This window comes from Lagenorhynchus albirostris, chromosome 16, assembly GCF_949774975.1.
Source record: "Lagenorhynchus albirostris chromosome 16, mLagAlb1.1, whole genome shotgun sequence".
NCBI lineage: Eukaryota > Metazoa > Chordata > Mammalia > Artiodactyla > Delphinidae > Lagenorhynchus > Lagenorhynchus albirostris.
In genome coordinates, this window is record NC_083110.1 from 58,841,480 (window position 1) to 58,866,691 (window position 25,212).

Consider the following 25,212-nt stretch of genomic DNA (forward strand, 5'->3'; position numbering starts at 1 on the left):
TCTGTAAAATGAAGATATTATACGCCCACTTTATAGAGCTGTCTTGAGGATTAAATAGACAAAATACTTACCGATGATAAGCTTCTCGTCGATACTTTTTCAGGAAATGTTTATCCATGTTAGCAGGCATATCTGCTGCATTTTGTAACCGATCACTCCAGGAAGTTGTCATTTTATTTTATTTGTATGCTCTCAATTCTAGAAAAGAAAATCAGTAATTTAGTAGATTAACATCTGTATATTGAAATCAGATTTTTTTTTAAATTAGTAAAACTCTATCTTGCAAATTGTCTGATATAACTATTTAAATATATTGAATATGGAAATATACTGAAAAATTAAACTAACACTTCTAAACTATGTAAATTTAGGAAAATAATTTCATATAGTAATTTCTATCCAGAAAGATCATATATAACACTTTCAAATAATTAAGCATGATTGCCAGTAATAATTTACTTTAATCCTAGATTCTAGAAAATGGGCTGAGACCACAGACATGTGAAAATATATAATTTTCAGTTAATGTATGTTCAAAATATGTAAAGTAAGCAACTTTTTAATTCTGATAAACATACTAAACTCAATCAATGGTAGTACAAATATGTATGAGTATTTGACTTCTAATTATATTATGCTTTTATATTTTTCAATGACAAATTATCTTGCAGCTAGTATTACAGACTGAACTAGAAGAAGAAATAAACTAAAACATTTCATCTCATTAGAATAAACATCTAAAACGAGGTGAGCAGGTGTCTTTACTGTATTTTTACTATAGGCACTGTTACAGGTTTCACTTCTATTTTTGCAGTTTTCATCTGCAGCTTTAAATAAGGATGAAAAATAACCTTTTAGAGTTAAGAAGTTTATTCACATTTTATTAAAATACCAATGTTTGTAAAAACATCTGCATTCTAACTTATTTCCAATTTTGAAAATGCTAACATTGTTTATCACATTATGGCAATTTTAAAGTAAGCTATCTTTGTAGCTTTTTAAAATAATAATTTACTGAGGTGAAATTCACATAAGAAAACAAACCATTTTAAAGTAAGTCAATGGCATTTAGTATGTTCATAATATAGTGCAACCACCACCTCTATCTAGTTCCAAAATACTTCTGTCACTCCAAAGTAAAACCCTTTACCCATTAAGCAGTTTCTCCCCATTCTCCCTACCCCACGGCCACCCCAATCCCACTTCTGCCTCTTCGAGTTTATCTATTCTGGATATTTCATATAAATAGAATCATATAGAATGTGAGTTTTTGTATCTGGCTTCTTTCATTTAGCATGTTTTCTAGTTTCATCCATGTTCTACCATGTTTCAGATACTTCCTTCCTTTCTATGGCTGAATAATAAATATTCCACTGTGTGCATGTACCACAATTTGTTTATCTCTTCATCCGCTGACAGACATTTGGACTATTTCCACCTTTTGGCTACTGTGAATAGTACTGCTATAAACATGTATGAACAATGTATTTACTTGAGTACCAGTTTTCAATTCTTTTGGATATATATTTAGGTCTGTAATGTTTCTGAAATAATCAAGATTTCCAAACACTGTTTAGATAACAAAAGTACTGGTACTTGCAAAAGACTCTAGTTAAGGGACTTCCCTGGCAGTCCAATGGTTAAGACTCCATGCTTCCACTGCAGGGGGCACAGATGCGATCCCTGGTAGCAGAACTAGGACCCCACATAACTTAAGACAAGTTATTTGCTAGGCTACTATAACTGAATCTAGATACGCTATGGGGTTTTTTAATTTTAAAAAATTAATGTGGCAAATCCAGACTACTTTGAGGACCAAAAAAGGGTGAAATTTTGAAAAGTAAAGAATTACAATGGAACTTCAATGGTTTTCGGTGGGGGGAGGAGTAGACGTTGAGGGAAGGACCAGGACTATATCTTACATAAGTTTAAATAAGACTCAGAAATGAAATTTGTACTCTATGACGAATTAAATCAGAATAGTCATGCTATTAAAGAAAAACGTTAACTTGAGCTCTATTGCAATTATAGTCCATATAGTAAAGTGTAAGAAATAAATTTTGTTTATTTACTGTTAAGGCCTTCAGTGAACTCCAACTTTTAAAAAACCTCTAATAGTATTCACAAAAGTCTACCTCTTTTTATTTTTAAGAAGTTAAGGAGGGATTCCCTGGTGGCACAGTGGTTAAGAATTGGCCCGCCAATACAGAGGAAGCGGGTTAGATCCCTGGTCTGGGAAGATCCCACATGCTGCGGACCAACTAAGCTCGTGTGTCACAACTACTGAGCCTGCACTCTAGCGCCCGCAAGCCACAACTACTGAGCCGGTGTGTCACGACTACCGAAGCCTACACGCCTGGAGCCCGTGCTCCACAAGAAGAGAAGCCACCACAATGAGAAGCCTGCACACCGCAACGAAGAGTAGCCCCCACTCGACGCAACTAGAGAAAGCCCATGCACAGCAAGGAAGATTCAACACGGCCATAAATAAAAAAAATAAAAAAAAAAAGGGGACTTCCCTGGTGGCGCAATGGTTAAGAATCTGCCTGCCACTACAGGGAACACGGGTTTGAGCCCTGGTCTGGGAAGATCCCACATGCCACAAAGCAACTAAGCCCATGTGCCACAACTATTGAGCCTGCGCTCTAGAGCCTGTGAGCCACAACTACTGAGCTCGCATGCCACGGCTAGTGAAGCCCGCACGCCTGGAGCCCAAATTGGAAAAAATTAAAGACAAGAAAAATTATTGAAAGTAGCAAGGAAAAAACCACAAATAACATACAAGGGAACTCCCATAAGGTTAACAGCTGATTTCTCAGCAGAAACTCTACAAGCCAGAAGAGAATGGCATGACATATTTAAAGTCATGGAAGGGAAGAAGCTACAACCAAGATTACTCTACCCTTCAAGGATCTCATTCAGATTCAATGGAGAAATCAAAAGCTTTACAGACAAGCAAAAGCTAAGAGAATTCAGCATTACCAAACCAGCTCTACAACAAATGCTAAAGGAACTTCTCTAAGTAGGAAACACAAGAGAAGAAAAGGACCTACAAACACAAACCCAAAACAATTAAGAAAATGTTAACAGGAATATACATATCGATAATTACCTTAAATGTGAATGGATTAAATGCTCCAACCAAAAGACACAGGCTCGCTAAATGGATACAAAAACAAGACCCATGCAAATGGAAATCAAAAGAAAGCTGCAGTAGCAATACTCATATCAGATAAAATATACTTTAAAATAAAGAATGTTACAACAGACAAGGAAGGACACTACATAATGATCAAGGGATCAATCCAAGAAGAAGATATAACAATTATAAATATATATGCACCCAACATAGAAACACCTCAATACATAAGGCAACTGCTAACAGCTGCAAAGGAGGAAATCGACAGTAACACAATAATACTGGAGGACTTCAACACCTCATTTACACCAATGGACAGATCATCCAAACAGTAAATTAATAAGGAAACACAAGCTTTAAATGACACAACAGACCAGGTAGATTGAATTGATATTTATAGGACATTCCATCCAAAAACAGCAGATTACACTTTCTTCTCAAGTGAGCATGGAACATTCTCCAGGATACATCACATCTTGGGTCACAAATCAAGCCTCAGTAAATTTAAGAAAATTGAAATCATATCAAGCACTTTTCTGACCACAACGCTATGGGATTAGAAATCAATTACAGAGAAAAAAAGGTAAAAAACACAAACACATGGAGGCTAAACAATACGTTACTAAATAACCAAGAGATCACTGAAGAAATCAAAGAGGAAATCAGAAAATACCTAGAGACAAATGACAATGAAAACATGATGATCCAAAACCTATGGGATGCAGCAAAAGCAGTTTTAAGAGGGAAGTTTATAGCTATACAAGCCTACCTTAAGAAACAACAAACATCTCAAACAATCTAACCTTACACCAAAGGAACTAGAGAAAGAAGAACAAACAAAACCCAAAGTTACTAGAAGGAAAGAAATCATAAAGATCAGAACAGAAATAAATGAAACAGAAACAAAACAATAGCAAAGATCAATAAAACTAAAAGCTGGTTCTTTGAGAAGATAAACAAAATTGATAAACCATTAGCCAGACTCATCAAGAAAAAGAGGGAGAGGACTCAAATCAATAAAATTAGAAATGAAAAAGGAGAAGTTACAACAGACACCGAAGAAATACAAAGCATCCTAAGAGACTACTACAAGCAACTCTATGCCAATAAAATGGACAACCTAGAAGAAATGGACAAATTCTTAGAAAGGTATAACCTTCCAAGACTGAACCAGGAAGAAATAGAAAATATGAACAGACCAATCACAAGTAATGAAATTGAAACTGTGATTAAAAATCTTCCAACAGGGCTTCCCTGGTGGCGCAGTGGTTGAGAGTCCGCCTGCCGATGCCGGGGACGCAGGTTCGTGCCCCGGTCCGGGAAGATCCCACATGCCACGGAGCGGCTGGGCCCGTGAGCCATGGCCGCTGAGCCTGCGCGTCCGGAGCCTGTGCTCCGCAACGGGAGAGGCCACAACAGTGAGAGGCCCGCCTACTGCAAAAAAAAAAAAATCTTCCAACAAACAGAAGTCCAGGACCAGATGGCTTCACAGGTGAATTCTATCAAACACTTAGAGAAGAGCTAACACCCATCCTTCTCAAACTCTTCCAAAAATTGTGGAGGAAGGAACACTCCGAAACTCATTCTATGAGGTCACCATCACCCTGATACCAGAACCAGACAAAGATACTACAAAAAAAGAAAATTACACACCAATATCACTGATGAATATACATGCAAAAATCCTCAACAAAATACTAGGGAACAGAATCCAACAACACACTAAAAGGATCATACACCATGATCAAGTGGGATTTATCCCAGGGATGCAAGGATTCTTCAATATATGCAAATCAATCAATGTGATACACCATATTAACAAACTGAAGAATAAAAACCATACGATCATCTCAACAGGTGCAGAAAAAGCTTTTGACAAAATTCAACACCATTTATGATAAAAACTCTCCAGAAAGTGGGCATAGAGGGAACCTACCTCAACATAATAAAGGCCATATACAACAAACCCACAGCAAACATCATTCTCCATGGTGAAAAACTGAAAGCATTTCCTCTAAGATCAGGAACAAGACAAGGATGTCCACTCTCGCCACTATTATTCAACATAGTTTTGGAAGTCCTAGCCACGGCGATCAGAGAAGAAAAAGAAATAAAAGGAATACAAACTGGAAAAGAAGTAAAACTGTCACTGCGTGCAGATGACATGACACTATACATAGACGATCCTAAAGATGCCACCAGAAAACTACTAGAGCTAATCAATGAATTTGGTAAAGTTGCAGGATGCAGAATTAATGCACAGAAATTTCTTGCATTCCTATACACTAATGATGAAAAATCTGAAAGAGAAATTAAGGAAACACTCCCATTTACCACTGCAACAAAAAGAATAAATTATCTAGGAATAAAATTTAAAAATTAGCAGCATTCAAAGGAAAAGGAAACTATGATACATAACGAGGAGAAAAATCAACTGAAGCAGGAACTTACCTGGTGGTCCAATGGTAAAGAATACACCTTGCAATGCAGGGGACACGGTTTTGATCCCTGGTCAGGGAATTACAATCCCACATGTCATGGGGCAACTAAGCCCACGTGCCACAACTATTGAGCTGGCACGCCTCAACTACAGCCCACGTGCCACAAACTACAGAGCCCACGCGCCCTGGAGACTGCGTGCCACAACTAGAGAAGCCTGTGCACCACAACGAAGAGCCCGCACACCTCAATGAAAGATCCCGCATATCTCAATGAAGATCCCTGGTGCCTCAACTAAGACCTGATGCAGCCAAAAATAAATAAAATAAATAATGAATAAATCTTTTTAAAAAAATCAACTGAGGCAAACCCACAAATGACACAGATGATAGAATACTCAAAGACACTAAGTTATTATAACTGGACAAAATTCAATATATAATATGCAATTCAAATAATATATCATTCAATATATAATTGATAATTGAATGTATTTCATATGTTCAAAAAACTAGAAGACTGAGAATGTTAAGTACAGAATCTTTTTAAAAGACCCAACTCAAACATCTAGAAGTGACAACTAGAAGTGACAACTACAATCTGAGATGAGAAATAACACTGAATAGATTAATGACAGGTTAGACTTTAAAGAAAACATTAGTAACTTGAAGACATAGCAATAGAAACTATCCAAATTAAAACAGATCAGTGACCTGTGCAACAGTTTCAAGTGTATTCTGATTTCTAATATATGCATAATTGGAGTCCACAAAAGAAAAGAGAAAGTGAGAAGACAGAAAAATTATTTAAAGAAATAGTGGAGCGGGGGGAACAAAAAAAAAACCAAAGAAATAGTGGGGGAAAATTTCCAAACTTAATGAAAATTATAAATCTACAGGTCCAAGAAAACTCAGTAAACCCCAAGCACACAAAACAAGAAAACTACACCAAGGCACATCAAAATCAAATTACTTAAAAGGAGTGATAAAGAGAAAATATTAAAGAAGCAGCTAAAGAAAGAAGACATCATATAGAGAAGAAAAAAACAAATTCCTCATCTGAAGCAGTGAAGCCAGAGAAAAGTGGAGAAACACCTTTAAAGAACTGAAAGAAAATAAGTGTCAACCTAGAATTCTTTCCCTGACAAAAACATCTTTCAGAAATAAAGACTTCTTCAGATGTACAAAAGCTGAAAGAATTCATCACCAGCAGACTCTAAAAGAAATTTTAAACGAAGTCCTTCAGGTAAGAGGAAAACAATACCAGATGGAAATCAATCCACACAAAGGAATGGGTAACTATAAAAGATGTTTCCCTACTATTAAGTCTTTCTAAAAGATAACTGTTTGAAGCAAAAGTAACAGTAATATATTGTTAGGTTTATAACATATATAGAACTAAAATATGTGACAGTAATAACCCAAAGGTGTGTAAGAAGAGAACAGAAGTATACTACTTTAAGACTCCTATAGTACACATGAAGTAGTATACCACTTGAAAGCAGACTGTGATAAGGTAAAGATGCATACTATACACCTTAAAGCAATCACCACAGTAACAAAGTTATAGCTAATAAGGCAAGAAAAGAGATAAAATGGAAACAAGAAATAATCAACCCAAAACATGAGGTAAAAAGAGAAAAGGGAAACAAAGCAAACAAAAAAATAGCAAGGTGGTAGAATTTTACTCAACCATATTTTTAAAATTACATTAAGTTTAAATATCTACCCCAATCAAAAAAACAAACAAAAAAAAGCTGTAGGACCTAAATATGAGACATGACACCACAAAGCTCCCAGAAAAGAACATAGGCAAAACATTCTCTGACATAAATTGTACCAATGTTTTCTTAGGTCAGTCTCGAAGGCAATAAAAATAAAAGCAAAAATAAACAAGTGGGACCCAATCAAACTTATAAGCTTTTGAAAAGCAAAGGAAATCATAAAATGAAAAGACAACCTACAGACTGGGAGAAAATATTTGCAAATGACGCGACCAACAAGGCCTTAATTTCCAAAGTATATAAGCAGCTCATACAACTCAATAACAACAACAAAAATAACCCAATCAAAATATAGGTGGAAGACCTAAACAGACATTTCTTCAAAGAAAACATACAGATGGTCGATAGGCACATGAAAAGATGCTCAACATCGCTAATTATTAGAAAAATGCAAATCAAAACTACAATGAGGTATCACCTCACACCGGTCAGAATGGCCATCATTTAGAAGTCAACAAATAACAAATACTGGAGAGGGTGTGGAAAAAAGGGAACCCTCATACACTGTTGGTGGGAATGTAAACTGGTGCAACCAGTATGGAAAACAGTATGGAGGTTCCTTAGAAAAACTAAATCTAGGACTTCCCTGGTGGCACAGTGGTTAAGAATCCGCCTGCCAATGCAGGGACATGGGTTCGAGCCCTAGTCCGGGAAGATCCCACATGCCACGGATCAACTGATCCCATGCGCCACAAGTACTGAGCCTGCGCTCTAGAGTCCGTGAGCCACACTGCTGAGCCCACGTGCCACAACTACTGAAGCCCACGCACCTAGAGCCCGTGCTCTGCAACAAAAACAAGCCACCGCAGTGAGAAGCCTGCGCACTGCAACGAAGAGTAGCCCCCACTCGCTGCAACAACAGAAAGCCTGGGTGCAGCAACGAAGACCCAATGCAGTCAAAAATAAATAAATAAATTTATATTAAAAAAACCCAACAACACGAAAAATAGGGAATTCCCTGGTGGTCCAGTGGTTGGGACTCCACGCTTTCAATGACAAGGGCACAGGTTCAATTCCCTGTCGGAGAGCTAGGATCATGCATGTCACACGGTGTGGCCAAAAAATAAATAAAATGGTTCACATAAGTTAATAAATAAATAACTAAAGTCTGTCCTCCATCCTGAGGTTTAAAAAAAAACCAGAAAACTAAAAATAGAGTTGCCATATGATCCAGCAATCCCACTCCTGGGCATATATCCAGAGAAAACTGTAATTCAAAAAGATACATGCACCTCAATGTTCATAGCAGCACTATTTACAACAGCTAAGACAAGGAAGCAATGTAAATGTCCATTGACAGATGACTAGATAAAGAAAATGTTGCATATATATACACAATAGGATACTAGCCATAAAAAAATGAAATAATGCCATGTGCAGCAACATGGATGGACCTGGAAATTATCATACTAAATGAAGTAAGTCAGAAAGAGAAAGACAAACACCATATGATATCACCAATATGTGGAATCTAAAATATGATACAAATATGATACAAACAGAAACAGACTCACAGACATAGAAAACAAACTTGAGGTTACTGGAAAGGGGATGGGGGCAGAATAACTTAGAAGTTTGGGATTAGCAGATATAAACTACTATATATAAAATAGGTAAACAACAAGGTCCTACTGTATAGCACAGGGAACTATATTCAATATCCCATAATAAACCATAATTGAAAAGATGAAAAAGAAAAAATATATATATTTATATATATATAAAACAATCATTTTGCTATACATCAGAAACCGACACAACACTATAAATCAACTATACTCTAATAAAAAAAATTTTTTATTAAGTTGGCATGGTTACATTAACATTAGACAAAGTATACTTCAGATCAAAGAATATTACCAGGTTTAAGGAAGCCCATTTCTTAATGATAAACAGGTCAATTTATCAAGAAGACATACTAATCATAAATGCTTATGTACGTCTAATAACAGAGCTTCAAAATACATGAAGCAAAAACTGGTAGAACTGCAAGGAGGAAGTGACAAAACCACAATTATAGCTGGAGATTTCAGTAATATTTCAATAACTGATAGAACAAGTGGACAAGATGTCTGTTAAGGATAGAAAAGACTTGACCAACATTATCATCCAACTTGACCTAACTGACATTCATAAAACAGTCCACCCAACAACCACAGAATACACATTCTTTTCAAGTGCACATGGAACATTTACCAAAATAGATCATGTTCTGGGCCATAAAACAAGTCTCAATAAATTGAAATTGAAAAAGAATCAAATCTTACAAAGTATGTTCACTGGCCACAATGAAATTAAATTAGCAATAAATACAGAAAGATACCTGGAAAATCCCCAAATATCTGCGAATAAATGAACACACTTCTATATAACCCAAGGGTCAAAGAAGAAATCAAAGGAGAAATTAGAAATTATTTTGAACTGACTCAAAATGAAAATACAACATTATTAAAATTTGTGAGGACTTTCCCTGGTGCACAGTGTTTAAGAATCCACCTGCCAATGGAGGGGACATGGGCTCGAACCCTGGTCCGGGAAGAGCCCACATGCCAAGGAGCAACTAAGCCCATGCGCCACAACTACTGAGCCTGTGCTCTAGAACCCACAAGCCACAACTACTGAGCCCGCACACCAGAACTACTGAAGCCCATGCTCCTGGAGTCTGTGCTCCACAACAAGAGAAGCCACAGCAATGAGAAGCCTGCGCACCACAATGAAGCGTAGCCCCCTCTCGCCACAACTAGAGAAAGCCCCTGCGCAGCAACGAAAACCCAACACAGCCAAAAAAAATTTCTTTAATTACAAATAAAATTTGTGGGCTTCCCTGGTGGCGCAATGGTTGAGAGTCCACCTGCCGATGCAGGGGACGCGGGTTCATGCCCCAGTCCGGGAAGATCCCACATGCCGCAGAGTGGCTAGGCCCGTGAGCCATGGCCGCTGAGCCTGTGCGTCCGGAGCCTGTGCTCCGCAACGAGAGAGGCCACAACAATGAGAGGCCCGCGTACCACCCCAGAAAAAAATTAAAATAAAATAAAATAAAATTTGTGAGAATGGAATCAAAACAGTTCACTAAAAACATCAACTAAACACAAAAGGCGGCAATAATGGAGGAACAAAAAGGGTTTAAGTCATTCAGAAAACAAATAGCAAAATGGCAAAAATAAGTCCTTTCTCATTAGTAATTACTTTGAAGGCAAAGTTTCACAGAAAGGATTAAAAAGACATGATCCGGGACTTCCCTGGTGGTGCAGTGGTTGAGAATCTGCCTGCCAATGCAGGGGACGCGGGTTTGAGCCCTGGTCCAGGAAGATCCCACATGCCGCGGAGCAGCTGAGCCCGTGGGCCACAGCTACTGAGCCTGTGCTCTGGAGCCCACGATCCACAACTACTGAAGCCTGTGTGCCTGGAGCCCATACTCTGCACCAGGAGAGGCCACCACAGTGAGAAGCCTGCACACAGCAACAAAGATCCAGCACAGCCCAAAATAATAAATAAATACATTTATTAAAACTAATATTGATAATGATATAGAGGTCTTGAACAAGTATAAACTAACTAAACCTAGGAGACACATATAGACCACTCCACCCAACAACAGAATATACATTCTTCTCAAGTGCACATGGAACATTACCCAGGATAGACCGTATGTTCAACCATAAAATAAGTCTTAATAAATGTTTAGGGACTTCCCTGGTGGCGCAGTGGTTAAGAATCCACCTGCCAATGCAGGGGACATGGGTTCGAGCCCTGGTCTGGGAAGATCCCACATGCTGTGGAGCAACTAAGCCCATGTGCCACAACTACTGAGCCTGCACTCTAGAGCCCACAAGCCACAACTACTGAGCCCACGTGCCACAACTACTGAAGCCTGCGCACCTAGAGCCCGCGCTGCACAACAAGAGAAGCCACCGTAATGAGAAGCCTGCGCGCTGCAACGAAGAGTAGCCCCTGCTCTCTGCAACTAGAGAAAGCCCACGCGCAGCAACGAAGACCCAATGCAGCCAAAAATAAATAAATAAATTTATTAAATAAATGTTTAAAAAATTGAAATCATACAAAGTATCTTCTTCTATCATAATGGAATAAAGCTAGAAGTCAATAAGATAAGGAAAACTACAAAATTCACAAATATGTGGAAGTTAATCAACACACTCTTTAACAACCAACAGGGTCAAGTAAGAAATCACAAGGAAAACCAGAAAATAGTTAAGAGACAAAAGAAAACAAAAACACAAAACACCAAAAACTTATGAGATACAGGGAAGGCCGTATGTACTCAGAGGAAAATTTACCGCTGTAAATGCCTTCATTAAAAAAGAAGAAACATCTCAAATCAATAACCTAACTTTATACCTGGAGGAACTAGAATGGCAAGAAAAAGATGAACAAACTAAGCCCAAGCCCAGCAGAAGGAAGGTAATAACAACAATTAGGGAAGAAATAAATAAAATAGAGAATAAATAAACACAGAATCAATGAAACCAAACGTTTATTCTTTGAAATGACCAACAAAATTGACAAACCTTAACTACAATGACTAGGAAACTGAGATAAGATGCAAGTAACTAGAATCAGATGAAAGCAGGGAAATTATTACTGATCACATAGAAATAAAAATCAAATCCAACAATATTTTAAAAGAATAATACAACCAAGTGGAGTCAATCCCAGGAATGCAGAGATGATTTAACATGCTAAAATCAGTCAACGTATTAGCTGACTTAAAAAAAAAAAAAAGGAACAAGAAAAACTGTATGATCATCTCAATAGATATAGAAAAAGTATAAGACAAAATTCGACATGCTTTCCTGATAAAAACTCTCAGCAAACTACTTATAAAGGTAACTTCCTTAGTATGATAAAGTGCATCTACCAAAAACCTACAGGTAACATCATACTAAAAAGGTGAAAGACTGAATGTCTTCCCCCTAAAATCAGGAAAAAAGAGATGTACAGTCTCACCACTTCTACTCAAAATTGTACTGGAGGTTCTATCCTAGCCAGTACCATCAGGCACCTCTCAGCATATACAAAAATTAATTCAAAATGCACTGTAGGCCTAAATGTAAAATCTAAGACTATAAAACTTCTAGGAGAAAACATAAGAGAAAGTCTTTGTGAGCTTTGGGTTAGTCAAAATTTCCTAGTTCCAAAACCTAAAGCACAATGGATAAAAGAAAAAAGTTGATAAATTAGATTCCATCAAAATTTAAAACTTCTGCTCTTCAGAAGACACCAATAAGAGGAGGAAAAAACAAGCGACAACAGAAGAGACAAATTCTCAGCCTCATGGAGCCTACATCTTAGTGGAGGAGTAAGACAGTAACCAAACACACTGTGTCAGGTAGTGATAAGTGGTATATGGTATAGGTAAAACAAATAAGGTGAAGAGATAAAGAATGACAATGATAATATTGTAGGAAAACCTTGGAAGGTATCTATAAGGAAACAATATTTGTTCAGAGACCTCAGTAAAGTGAGGGGATGATAGATAAAATAAAACAATAAATCAACTTACTACTAGGTTGGCATTACAAGTCATGTTAATCTGTTTTGCACATTATGGTTTATATGGTTTTGCACATTATGGTATACGAGTGATGTAAAAACATTAAAATATTTTACTCCCTTAGGAAGTTTAAATATTGTCTCTTCAACCTTGTTTGTATACTCAACTTGTCCCTTTTCATGGCTAACAGAGGAATATAAACAAAACAAAATTGTATTTTCACATTATGTTTCCATTAAAATGTTTTCTATCACTCTTTGGGAGGAAAAGCGGAGGAGATAAGCTACAGTCTGAGGGAAAATATTTGCAAATCACACGTCTGATAAAACAACATGTATCCAGAACATATACGAACTCTCAAAACACAAGACAAAGAATCCAATTGTTAAAATATGGGCAAAGTGTTTGAGTAGACACTTCATCAAAAAAGATATATAGATGGCAAATAAACACATGAAATGATACTCAACATCATTTATCAGCAGGGAAATGCAAATTACAACCATAATGAGATTCTACTACATGCCTATTAGAATATTTAAAATTAAAAAGTCTGACCGAAGAACTAAGATCCCGTGTGCCGTGAGGTGCAGCCAAAAAAAAAAAAAAAAAAAGACTGACCATGCCAAATTTGATGAGGATAAAGAGCAACTAGAACTCCAATACACTGCTGGTGAGAATATAAAAATGGTACAAGCACTTTGGAAAACAATTTGCCATTTCGGTTTTTTTTTTTTTTTTGATGCGCTGCTGGTCTTGCAGGATCTCAGTTTCCTGACCAGGGATTCAAGCAGACCCATGAAGTTAAAGCCCGGAATCCTAACCATTAGGCCACCAGGGAACTCCCACCATTTCTTTAAAAGTTAAACGTAACATCTACTCTATGTCCCAATCTTTCTACTCCCAAGTAATTGTCCAAGAGAAATGAAAGCATATATCCATATAAAGACTTGCACATGAATATTCAGAGCAGCTTTGTGTGTCATAGTCAGAAACTGAAAACAACCCAAATGTCTATGAACAGGTGAATGGATACATGTTGTGTCATATCCATACAATGGAATATGATTATGCAATAAAAAGGAATGAACTATTGATATACAACAAGAATAAATCTCAAAATTATGCTGAGTGAAAGAAGACAAAAAAATGAGTGCACACTACATGATTTTGTTTACATAAAATTCTAGAAAATGCCAACTAAGCTACCGTGACAGAAAGCAGATCAGCGGTTGCCTAGAGTGGAGGCGTGAGGTGGGGAGGGGCCCAAGGAAACTTTGGGGTGTGATATGTTCATTACCTCAATTATGGTGACTGTTTCATGGTTATGTACATATGTCAAACTTATTGTACCTTCTAAATATATAGTTTGTTGTATGTATTTATACCTCAATAAAACTGTTTTTTAAAAGTCAGGCTTTTCTTTCCCTCTTTCCTTACAAATTAGAGATAGTAATTACACTAAAAAAAAGATTTCCCCCATATATTTTAACTTCTTTTTGTATTACTTTCTTCAAATTATTTGTAGGAAAAATTCAAAGCACTTTCTTGGATCATTCATGGACTAAACAGAATAATTTTATTTTAAAAATTCAAGTTACAGAGTCTCAGCAAAGATAACACAAGATTTTATTCTGCTAAAAATGTAAACATAAATGATTAAATAACCATATTATCACTAATATGAAATAAAATTTGCCATGAAGTCTATATAAGTTATGTGAAGGTTCAGGGGTGAGATTTTCTTAAATCATCATCTTCAAAAAGTTCCTTATTTGGTTTTCCTATGATCTTATCTAACACATGTTAGCATTACTATGACAGACTTTTGGACTCTATTCACAGAGTCAGTCTATCTAATGTTTATTTTTTACAGTGACAGTAAAATTATAGACGTTATCATCTGGCAAAAAAAAAAAAATGTTCCAATAAGTAGGTAAACATTTTGTCACCTGTTTACAGTGTCAAGCTTAAGAGTAGTTTTTTCAGTAAGGTACAGCAGTGACTAATGCTGAATAAAAAGCTCAAATTTTAATTCCTTCCAAGCAATAGTGGTACAGTTTATACTGAAACAGTCCTTTGTTTCAATATAAAATATCCAGCCTGCAAAGTAGTTGTATCTGGGGAGTAACAACTGAAATGAACTCTCAGGCATTTAAAATATTTTAGTTTCACACTTTAAAAATATTTCATAGGCAAAACATACATAGTTCCCTTCACCACTAACATCATCCTCCCCCAAAGAAAGGGAAACCAGCTGCCCCAAAAGCTTCAGGTAACTTCTGAAAACAGGAAGCAAAGAGTAACTGAAACTGCAGAGTAAGCCTGGTGAGCAATCTGCAGCCTGGTTAGCAAGGCCGTTTTAATGTCTCTTTCAGGTCATGTCAGTAGCTCACTTAGAAAGAAGTAAGTAGCACTTAAACACAGTATGTAGCACAGGTCCATCAGGCAAAGTGTTTTACACACATGGCAGTTTGAACCAAATATTCATCTTTCAATGGGATTAGTGTGTCACTATAGATAATAGGGTAATGATAACAGTTAAGTAAATATGAACACTCAGTGTTTTACTAAACTTCACTGGAATTTATCTTGTGTTTGAAATACAAAACTAGGAATTTATAAGTTTTATAATCAACCACTGTCATTCTAAGAACAATGAACACTGCTCTGAGACTTGAGTGGAAAGGATAATTTTGAATGGCTTTTTTCAATTTTCTCACCAGCTGAAATTTATTTTATTTTCCTAAATACAACTTTACTTGCATATGACACTAGTCATATTAAACTAGTTTACTTTATGGGAAGAGAAAAGTTAAAGCTGTATCGTCTATCTGTATGCCTGGTATCATTACGCATAGCCCCTGATAATCCTAATCCCTGACAGATGAGCAAGTAAAACCAAGAAAATACAGAGGTAAATTAGATGGTTATATCATTATGTTGCCGCCAAGGGTCCCCTCTGTAACAAGACCACAAACCAATTTACTTACAAATACATTCCCTGGAAAACAAGGGAAGTCAGATCTAAATTTAGATTAATTTGTCTAACAATACTGCTGAAAACCTAAATCACAGTATCTGTAGTTAATAGGGTCACCCCTAACTCAAAGAACAGCACTTTGAAATAAAATTTAGCTTTGAAAGTATTCTTGTAACCTTTGTTCCTTCTAATCATAAAATACATGAAGGAAAATAATCACATAAAATATTTTAAGATGGAGGAGTATTAATTTTTCCCAAAAAGTAAGACTCCTAAAAGTGTGTTACATATAAATTGTGTTAAATGTTTCATTAACTCCTATCTTTTAGTTTATGAGGAACAGTTTTTTGTTCATTTTTCATTTCATTATTTTCATTCAGAGTTCTTTATATCATTTGCCCCAAGTTATACTATACATTTGTGTAAAAGACCAACATTCATAGTTTACACACCAAGTGATACAGATGGCTAACAAATTCCAACTAATAAAATCGCACTTACCTATCCACACATATCACTTGCTATCCTCTCACCCCATTTTGTTTTTCTTTTTTGCACATTTGCACTTCCAGACATAATGTATTTGACAGTTTGGTACTATCAAGTCCTTTTCTCTAAAATGTAAGTTTCATGAGGGTGAGCCTTGTTTTGTTCGCTGCTGTATCCCCAGTTCCTTGAACTACAGACTTGATATATACAGGCAGAAATAAACTCCTAAACCTCTACACTTGGAGCGCTTTGCTTTCCAAAAGCTAAGTTCTGTATAAGCCTGAAAATGCAAGAATATTACACAAGTTCTTTTTAATGCTCTAAATGAATCTTCATGAAATCGTACTCTTGGTTCAGAAAACGAATAAGATTCTTAGCTTGATTAATGTAGTATTTTGCTAACATTTCGACACCAGGCCTTGGAACAAAAGGTTCCTTGTTCTCTGATAGAAAATAACAAAGCTGAGAAGAAATCTTGTCAAATAAGAAATGTAATACCTGTTGCCTGGACAATTTGTTTTTCCTCTTCAAGCAACAACATGCTCCAATCTCTAGTTTGAAACTGTAACTAGAAAATGTAAATTTATTGCATACGTTCCTAAAGTTCCAAAAATATACAAAAAAGACCCAAATTTTATGTTATCCTGAACACTTTACTGCTGCTACTCCTAGAATTCCATTACCTCTGCCATATCACACAGAATGCAATATTTGTTCTACATCTGCATGAAGGTTGCTTCCAACTGAATGTTTTGAGTAATACCAGACCTTCAACAATAACATGGTTGTTGACAAAAAGGAACAAAAGAGTATGTAAAGAAAACATTTTAAATGACTGGGCTTGAGAATATGTAGTACAGATCTCCAGTGGATGCCCGAAACTGTGGGTAGTACAGAATGCTATATAAACTGTATTTTTCCCTATACATACATACATACACATGATAAAGTTTAATTTACAAATTAGGCACATAAGAAGCACATTAACAACAATAACTAATAATAAAACAATTCCAACAATATGCTGTAACAAAAGTTATATGAATGTGGTCTCTCTCTCTCTCTCGAAATATCTTATGCTACTGTACTCATCCTTCTTGTGATGATGTGAGATGATAAAATGCCTACGTAATGAGATGCAGTAAGGTGAATGGCACAGGCACTGTGATACAGTGTTAGGCTACTATTGACCTTCTGACGATATGTCACAGGAGGATCAGCAGCTTTGGGCGATCCTGGATTACTGAGCCATGAGGATGTCAGTGATTGTGGATCCCAGGCAGGATGGTGCACGATTTCATCACACTACTCAGAAGAGCACACAGTCTAAAACTTATGAATGGTTTATTTCTGGAATTTTCCATTTAATATTTTCAGACTACGGTTGACTGCAGGCAACTGAAACTGTGGAAAGTGAAACTGCAGATAAAGTGGGACCACAATATGACTTTTATTTCTTCAAAACATTGCTATAATTAACTAAGCTATAATTAATTAATTATAATTAAACTATAATTTCAAAAGCATAAAGGTAACAAATTTGAAAAGTTTTTACATTCAGCTAATATATAACACTTTGCACCTTTAGTAATCATTCTTGAATATTCTTTTAAAAAGCAGATAAAAAATTCTGCTTTATTTCAAAAAGAACTCATTCTCTTACCAATGAGCTCCTGGTTCACCATTCAATTTTGTTTTAGCTGTTATCTTTCCTCTTCCAAAATAATAAAGAGATAAAAACCAGAAAGGCAGAAATAATCACCATGGTATTTCTACTTTTTTATATATATACAATATTTATGGCATACTTCACTTATTTGGTAAAAATTCAGAGATACGCATAAGTTCAATGCCTTAGTAATGCTATCATAATAATGGCTAACATTTATTGAGTGCTCACTTGTTTTCATGTATTATTCTAAACTCTATACATATTTTATCTAATTAACTTCTCACAACAACCAGATGAATTAGGTACAATTATCTTAATTGTACAAAGAAGAAAACGGCATAGAGAAGTTAAATAATTTGACCAGGGTCACAGGATTATACTTGTAGTGAAGAGTGCAGATTCTGGAGCCATTCTGTCTGGGTTCAAAACCTGGCTCCGACACTAATTTAGCTCTATGTTTGAGCAAATTATACAATCACTTCAGTTTCTTCAACTCCAAAACGGTCAGAGTTGGAACAAGGATTTAATGCATTAATAAGCGCAAGGTGCTAAGAACAGCGGCTGACACAGTGCGTAATAAATTTTTATTTATTATACTAGAGCCCACAGTGTTTACCACTTGCGGCCTCTACACAATGTAGGGGCCTCTGCACAATGTAGTACATTATGTTTGGAGGAATGTTATAATAGGTTTCTACTTTCAGAGTCAAAACTTCAGAGTGTCAATTATGTGGCAAAGGCTATACAATTTCACACATTTTTTCATGTCAATGTAAGTATCCTAAATCTAATCTTAATCTACTATCTGTAGGTTTCTTTCCTTCCCAAAAGCTTAGTTCCACATAGGATTATCTCATCAAACCTACTGCAAAAGTCAATAATCCAAGGTTAAAAATATGGCATTTACTGATTTCAGATTTGTGAAAGATCCTGATGTTTCATCTTGGTCTTATTTACAGCATACCATGCTTAAATTCTTACAAATATATCTTTATTTTTACAATTTTCACACAGAATATTTCAGCTGTTTCGACCTCTACACCTTTAGCATGATCAGATAACTCAGAATTTTCACAATTTAGTGCATAACAAAAGCCATCCAGTCTTTATGAATTTACAGAGTAATTTTATGACAAACACAATGGTAGAAAAAGAATGTGTAACACAAATGCTAATTGAACACCACATTAAAGGTACACTAAGCAGAAAAAATAAACAGCATTTATAAGTCTAAATATAAAAAAAAGCAAAATCATACAACTTTTAGGAGAAAACAGAGACGAAGAGCCCTATGACATCAAGGGAGGGAAGGTTTTCTTGGATAAAAGACAACACAAACCATAAAGGAAAAGATAGACAAAATATGTTAAAATTTAAAGCTTCTTCCTGCCAAAAACATTTAGTCTGAATTTAAACATCTAAGGAAATGATCAGACAAATCCAAATTGAAGGACATTGTACAAAACAACTGACTTGGACTCTTCAAATATATCAATACTATGAAAACAAACAAAAGTCTGGGGACCTGTTGTCGATTAAAAGTAACTAAAGGGACATGGCAACTAAATGCAACTCATGATCCTGGACCAGGGGTGGGGTTGGAGATTAAGTATAAAGGTCATTACTGGGACAATTGAGAAATTTTTAATATGCACTGTATATTAGATAATAATATTGTATTCATATTAAATGTGATAATTATACTGTAGTTTTGTAGGACATCCTTGTTTAAGTATATCTTTTAAGAGATGAAGTGCCATGATGTCTGCAAATTACTTTTAAATGGTTTAGGAAAAAAATGTATATATGAAATAAAAAGTAAATATGGCAAAATGTTAACAGTTGGTGAATCCAGGTGAAAGATGTAAGTGTATTCATTGAACTATCACTGCACTTTTCTGTAGGACTGAAATTTTTCAAATAAAAAGTTGGAATAAAAATGTAAAACTTATGCACAACAAAAAGTAAAGAGCAACCACTGAGAAGATTTTTGCAACATCATAACTGAGAGAGGATTAGTATAGAGATAAAGAGAGCTGCAAACTAATGATGGAAAAGAAAATGAGCCAACAGAAAAAGAATGAAGCAATTTATAGAAAACAAAACCTTACAATAAATGGATGCAAATGGAATAAATCCTTACAATAAATGGAAAAACAAATTAAAATGAAATTTAATTTGATTTTAAAATTTAAGAGTCTGGCAATATCAATGTTTGTAAGGATATGGTAAAAAAGGAACTCTCACAACCTGCTGATGGGTGTTTTGTGTTTAGTATTTTGGAAAATAATTCAGCTTTATTTAATAAAGGTGAAGATCCTCATATCCTACCACCTAAGAATTCCCTAGGCTTAGAATTCTCTCTCACACATGTAAACAAGATGAAACATCCAAGAATGTTTATTACAGCACTGTTACTAATAGCAAAAAAGGCAGAAACCCCTAAATATTCATAAACAAACTGGCTTATTCATATAATGCAATATTATAGAGAAATTAAAATGAATGAACTAAAGATATATCTACCAACATGGATATGTAGCAAAAACAATGTTAAATAACATCACTAATTATTAGGGAAATGCAAATTAAAACCACAAAGAGATATCACCTCTCACCTGATAGGAAGGCTACTATCAAAAAAACAAGAAATAACAAGTGTTGGTGAGGATGTGGAGAGAAGGGAACCCTCATACACTGTTGGTGGGAACGTAAATTGGTGCAGCCACTATGGAAGATAGTATGGACATTCCTCAAAAAATTAATATGATCCAGCTATCCCACTTCTGGGTATTTATCCAAAGAATATGAAAACACTAATCTGAAAAAAGATACATGCACCCCTATGTTCATCCCAGCATTATTAACAATAGCCAAGATTGGAAACAACCTAGTGCCCATCAGTGGATGAAAAGATGTGGGGTATATATACATACACACACAATAGAATACTACTCGGCCATAAAAAGATGAAATCTTGCCATTTGCAACTACATTGATGGATGTTAAGGATATCATGCTAAGTGAAATAAGTCAGATGAAGAAAGACAAATACCACATGATTTCACTCATGTGGAATATAAAAAACTAATAAACAAACAATAAATAAACAAACCAAACCAAACAAAAACATAGAACAGAGTAGTAGTGAGCCACAGGGGAAGTGGGAGGGGGAGGGCAAAATAGGTAAAGGGGAGCAACTGTATGGTGATGGACGGACACTACATTTTTGGTGGTGAGCAAAGGGTATACAGAAGTAGAAATAAAACACTGTACTTGTGAAACTTATATAATGTTATAAATCAATGTTACATCAATAAAATAAATTAAAAAAAGAAAGAATAGCCCCAACATTGGGACAGACTTGGAAACACAGGATGGGCAAGAAGTTAAACACTGCCCACCTCCCCCCAAAAAAATCTTCATTTGAGCTTCTTTCACCAGTGCTTTATCATAAAATCATATCTTCAAAAAAAATAAAAACAATGTTGAATAAAAAACCAAGTTGCAGAATCATGTGCATAATACATTAAACAAAAGTATATGCACTTTCAGGGATATATACATATTAGTAAAAGTATATAAACATAATGGGAATGATAATTACTCAATTCATGATAGGGAAAGAGAGGGTAATAGGATCAGCAAGGATTCATACAGGCCTCAACTGTATCTGTAATTTTATCCCTTTGAAAAATATAGTCAATTGAAAAGAGAGACTACACAATTAGAAAATGGGTAAAAAAACCACAAAATAAATATGATGGTCTATAATTAAGATGATCATTACATTATTTCCTATATTTTGAAATATTTCATATTTTTGAATAAATTTAAATTAAAACATTAAAGAAACCACATTAAACTGAACCAAGGAGCATTAAAAAACATATACTCCACTGGACATTGGAAACAGAAATACTAATACAGCGGTCACTCTGTATCCGTGGGGGTTGGTGCCAGGACACCCCCCCAATCACAGATAGCAAAATCCCCGGATGCTCAAGCTCCTTACATAAAATGGAGCACTACAGTCGCCCCTCTGTTTTCTTCCCCTGCTCTGCATCCGGATATGACGGGCCTACTGTACCCAACAAATTTACTGAGATGTATATTCTATATGTATATAAATATATATGTATATATATTTATATATACATACACACACACGTATTTTTAGCCATTAAACTTCAGGCACCAGATTTCAGTCTTCTCTTTCCAAGGAGATCCTGACACAGCAGGCTTTTTCATCTCACACTCCTGATAATGCTTCCCAACCAAAAGAAACACACAAAAGATAGGAACAAATAGTTCAACACTCTCCAAGGCAATTTAATCCTTTGGAGTATGTATTCCACCTAAAAGGGGGGCTATTTTGCTGCTCTGCTGGCAATTTTGCTATTTGGTGGGGGGTGGGGTGGGGGTGGGAATTGCTGCTAAAGTTGTTTTCCACAGAAAGGAAAAAACAGCCACTGCAAACCTTGGTAACCAATCATAGAACACAAATTTCAAATGGTAAGAAGTCATATAAGATTTACTGTGTGGCTTCCCTGGTGGTGCAGTGGTTAAGAATCCGCCTGCCAATGCAGGGGACATGGGTTCGAGCCCTGGTCCGGGAAGATCCCTCATGCCGCAGAGCAACTAAGCCCGTGAGCCGCAACTACTGAGCCTGCGCTCTAGAGCCCGCGAGCCACAACTACTGAGCCCATGCACCGCAACTACCGAAGCCCACGCACCTAGAGCCAGTGCTCCTCAAAAAAGAGAAGCTACTGCAATGAGAAGCCCACGAACCGCAACGAAGAGTAGCCCCCGCTTGCCGCAACTAGAGAAAGCCCAGTCGGCGCGCGGCAACAAAGACCCAACGCAACCAAAAATAAAATAACTAATTTTTTTTAATGCTTTAAAAAAATTATTTTAAAAAAAAGGATTTACTGTGTCAAATAACAAGGACCTTAGCACTGCATAACAATTTGCTATCAATTTCCTTAAAGCAAATAATTTTTCAGGTCTGAACTTAAAAAACGAAACAAACACCAGCTACTCATAAATACGAGCTGTCTTACTTCATTAATTCTGTTCTATCTGCAAGAAACCCATGTAGCATATCTTGGAAACAGTTTACTAGAATTTCTCTCTCCAGGTTTTTTTTTATTAATCAATTTATTTATTTTTGGCTGTGTTGGGTCTTTGTTGCTGCATGCTGGCTTTCTCTAGTTCCGGCGAGGTGCATGGGCTTCTCACTGCGGAGGCTTCTCTTGTTGCAGAGCATGGGCTCTAGGCGTGCAGGCTTCAGTAGTTGTGGCTTGCAGGCTCTACAGTGCGGGCTCAGTAGTTGTGGCTCACGAGTTCTAGAGTGCAGGCTCAGCAGTTGTGGCGCACGGGCTTAGTTGCTCTGCGGCATGTGGGATCTTCCCGGACCAGGGATCAAACCCATGTCCCCTGCACTGGCAGGCGGGTTCTTAACCACTGCGCCACCAGGGAAGTCCTCCCTCTCCAGTTTTATCTCATAGTATTGCTCTACCAAACCCTTTGCTTTAGTGAGAACAATCCATTCAGTAAACCCTCAATATGCCCACTTTTGCATCCTCTCCCTACTCTCAAGTGTCACCTCCTCTATGATGTTTTCCCTGATCCCGCCAACCTACAGTAATCTCTCCACTTTGAATGAAAAGAAAACAGTAATAACAGCTAACATTTATAGAGAATTTAATGTGTGCCTGTATTGCTTCAATGGAATTATCCCATTCACCTCACACAACTCTGTGAAATTTGAAATTTGTTCTATTTTCCCCGTTTTCATGGTGAGAGAAACTGAGTGAAGCTCTCTACGGTTGAGTTCTCTAAGGGTGCATGGATGCTAAGTGGCAAAGCCAGGTCTCAAACCCAGACTCCAAAACCCAGGTCCTTAAACATATGTGATGCTGCCTCCTGGCTCATGTGCCTTTGCATTGATGGCCTTTACTGCTCACATGTCATTTAACATATGCCTTGTGATATTTAACATTTTGTGTTCCGAGATGTCTAAGCAGCTCAAAATATTACATTCATTCAACAAAAATTTACTGAGAGCCTGTATGCCCGGCATTGTTGACTACTGGGCATAAAAGCATGTTACAGAGCCTCCGCAAATGAAAAGTAGATGAATTCTCTAGACACATGGACATCCCCAAAATGTGCGGAACTGCAAAATTTTAAATATGTACACAGCAATTATAACTACATAAAAATTATATGTACATAAGAACTGGAAAAGATATGATATTTATTTATCATAAACAACATGATAAAGTTGGTTTTTTTTTTTTTACTATTGAATTTAAGCTTTTTGGTAAGAGAGGTAAGCAATAAAAAGATGTACTTTTTTAGGGCTTTCCTGGTGGCACAGTGGTTGAGAGTCCGCCTGCCGATGCAGGGGACACAGGTTCGTGCCCCGGTCCGGGAAGATCCCACATGCCGCGGAGCGGCTAGGCCCGTGAGCCATGGCCGCTGGGCCTTGCGCGTCCGGAGCCTGTGCTCTGCAACAGGAGAGGCCACAGCAGTGAGAGGCCCGCGTACCGCAAAAAAAAAAAAAAAAAAAATGTACTTTTTAAAAAAAACATGTTTTGTGTTCTTTCTTTCCCCCATTAAACAGTAGAAATAGCCTAGAGACAGATGAATGAACATTCCTCCTAACATTCTACTGTAATCTGGCTTTCTTTAGGAAGATACACCTGATATCACTAGTAAGGTTTGCAGATACCCTATGTAAATATCTATATAAATCTTCCTACAATTATAAACTTTTGGAAACTTGAGGCTGATTGTAAATTTGCAAACAATGCAATCAAATCTTAGAACGGAACGAACCCTTGCAAACAACTCCTTTGGCCCTCTCATTTTACAGATTAGCTAATCACTTAACTCTAAATATCTAAAGTCTAGGGACTTCCCTGGTGGCGCAGTGGTTAAGAATCCAACTGCCAATGCAGGGGACACGGGTTCGACCCCTGTCCCAGGAAGATCCCACCTTCCTTGGAGCAACTAGGCCTTCGTGCCACAACTGCTGAGCCCCCGTGCTGCAACTACTGAAGCCCACGTGCCTAGAGCCCGTGCTCTGCAACAAGAGAAGCCACAAGGAAAAGCCCACGCACTGCAACGAAGACCCAACACCGCCAAAAATAAATTTTTATAATGTATTAAAAATTAATTAAATAAA

The 25,212-nt window shown here is 36.6% G+C and overlaps 1 protein-coding gene across 3 annotated transcripts in view; it reads right to left on the reverse strand.

Annotated features, from left to right (window-relative positions):
* NT5C2 (5'-nucleotidase, cytosolic II) overlaps positions 1-25,212 on the reverse strand; it is a 111,366-nt gene that overhangs the window by 76,893 nt on the left and 9,261 nt on the right. For all 3 annotated transcript variants that reach the window (XM_060125618.1, XM_060125615.1, XM_060125616.1), the window contains exon 2: positions 72-198. In XM_060125618.1, coding sequence (XP_059981601.1) covers positions 72-172 — 101 coding nt within the window. In that variant the 5' untranslated portion in view covers positions 173-198. The remainder of the gene's footprint in view (positions 1-71; positions 199-25,212) is intronic.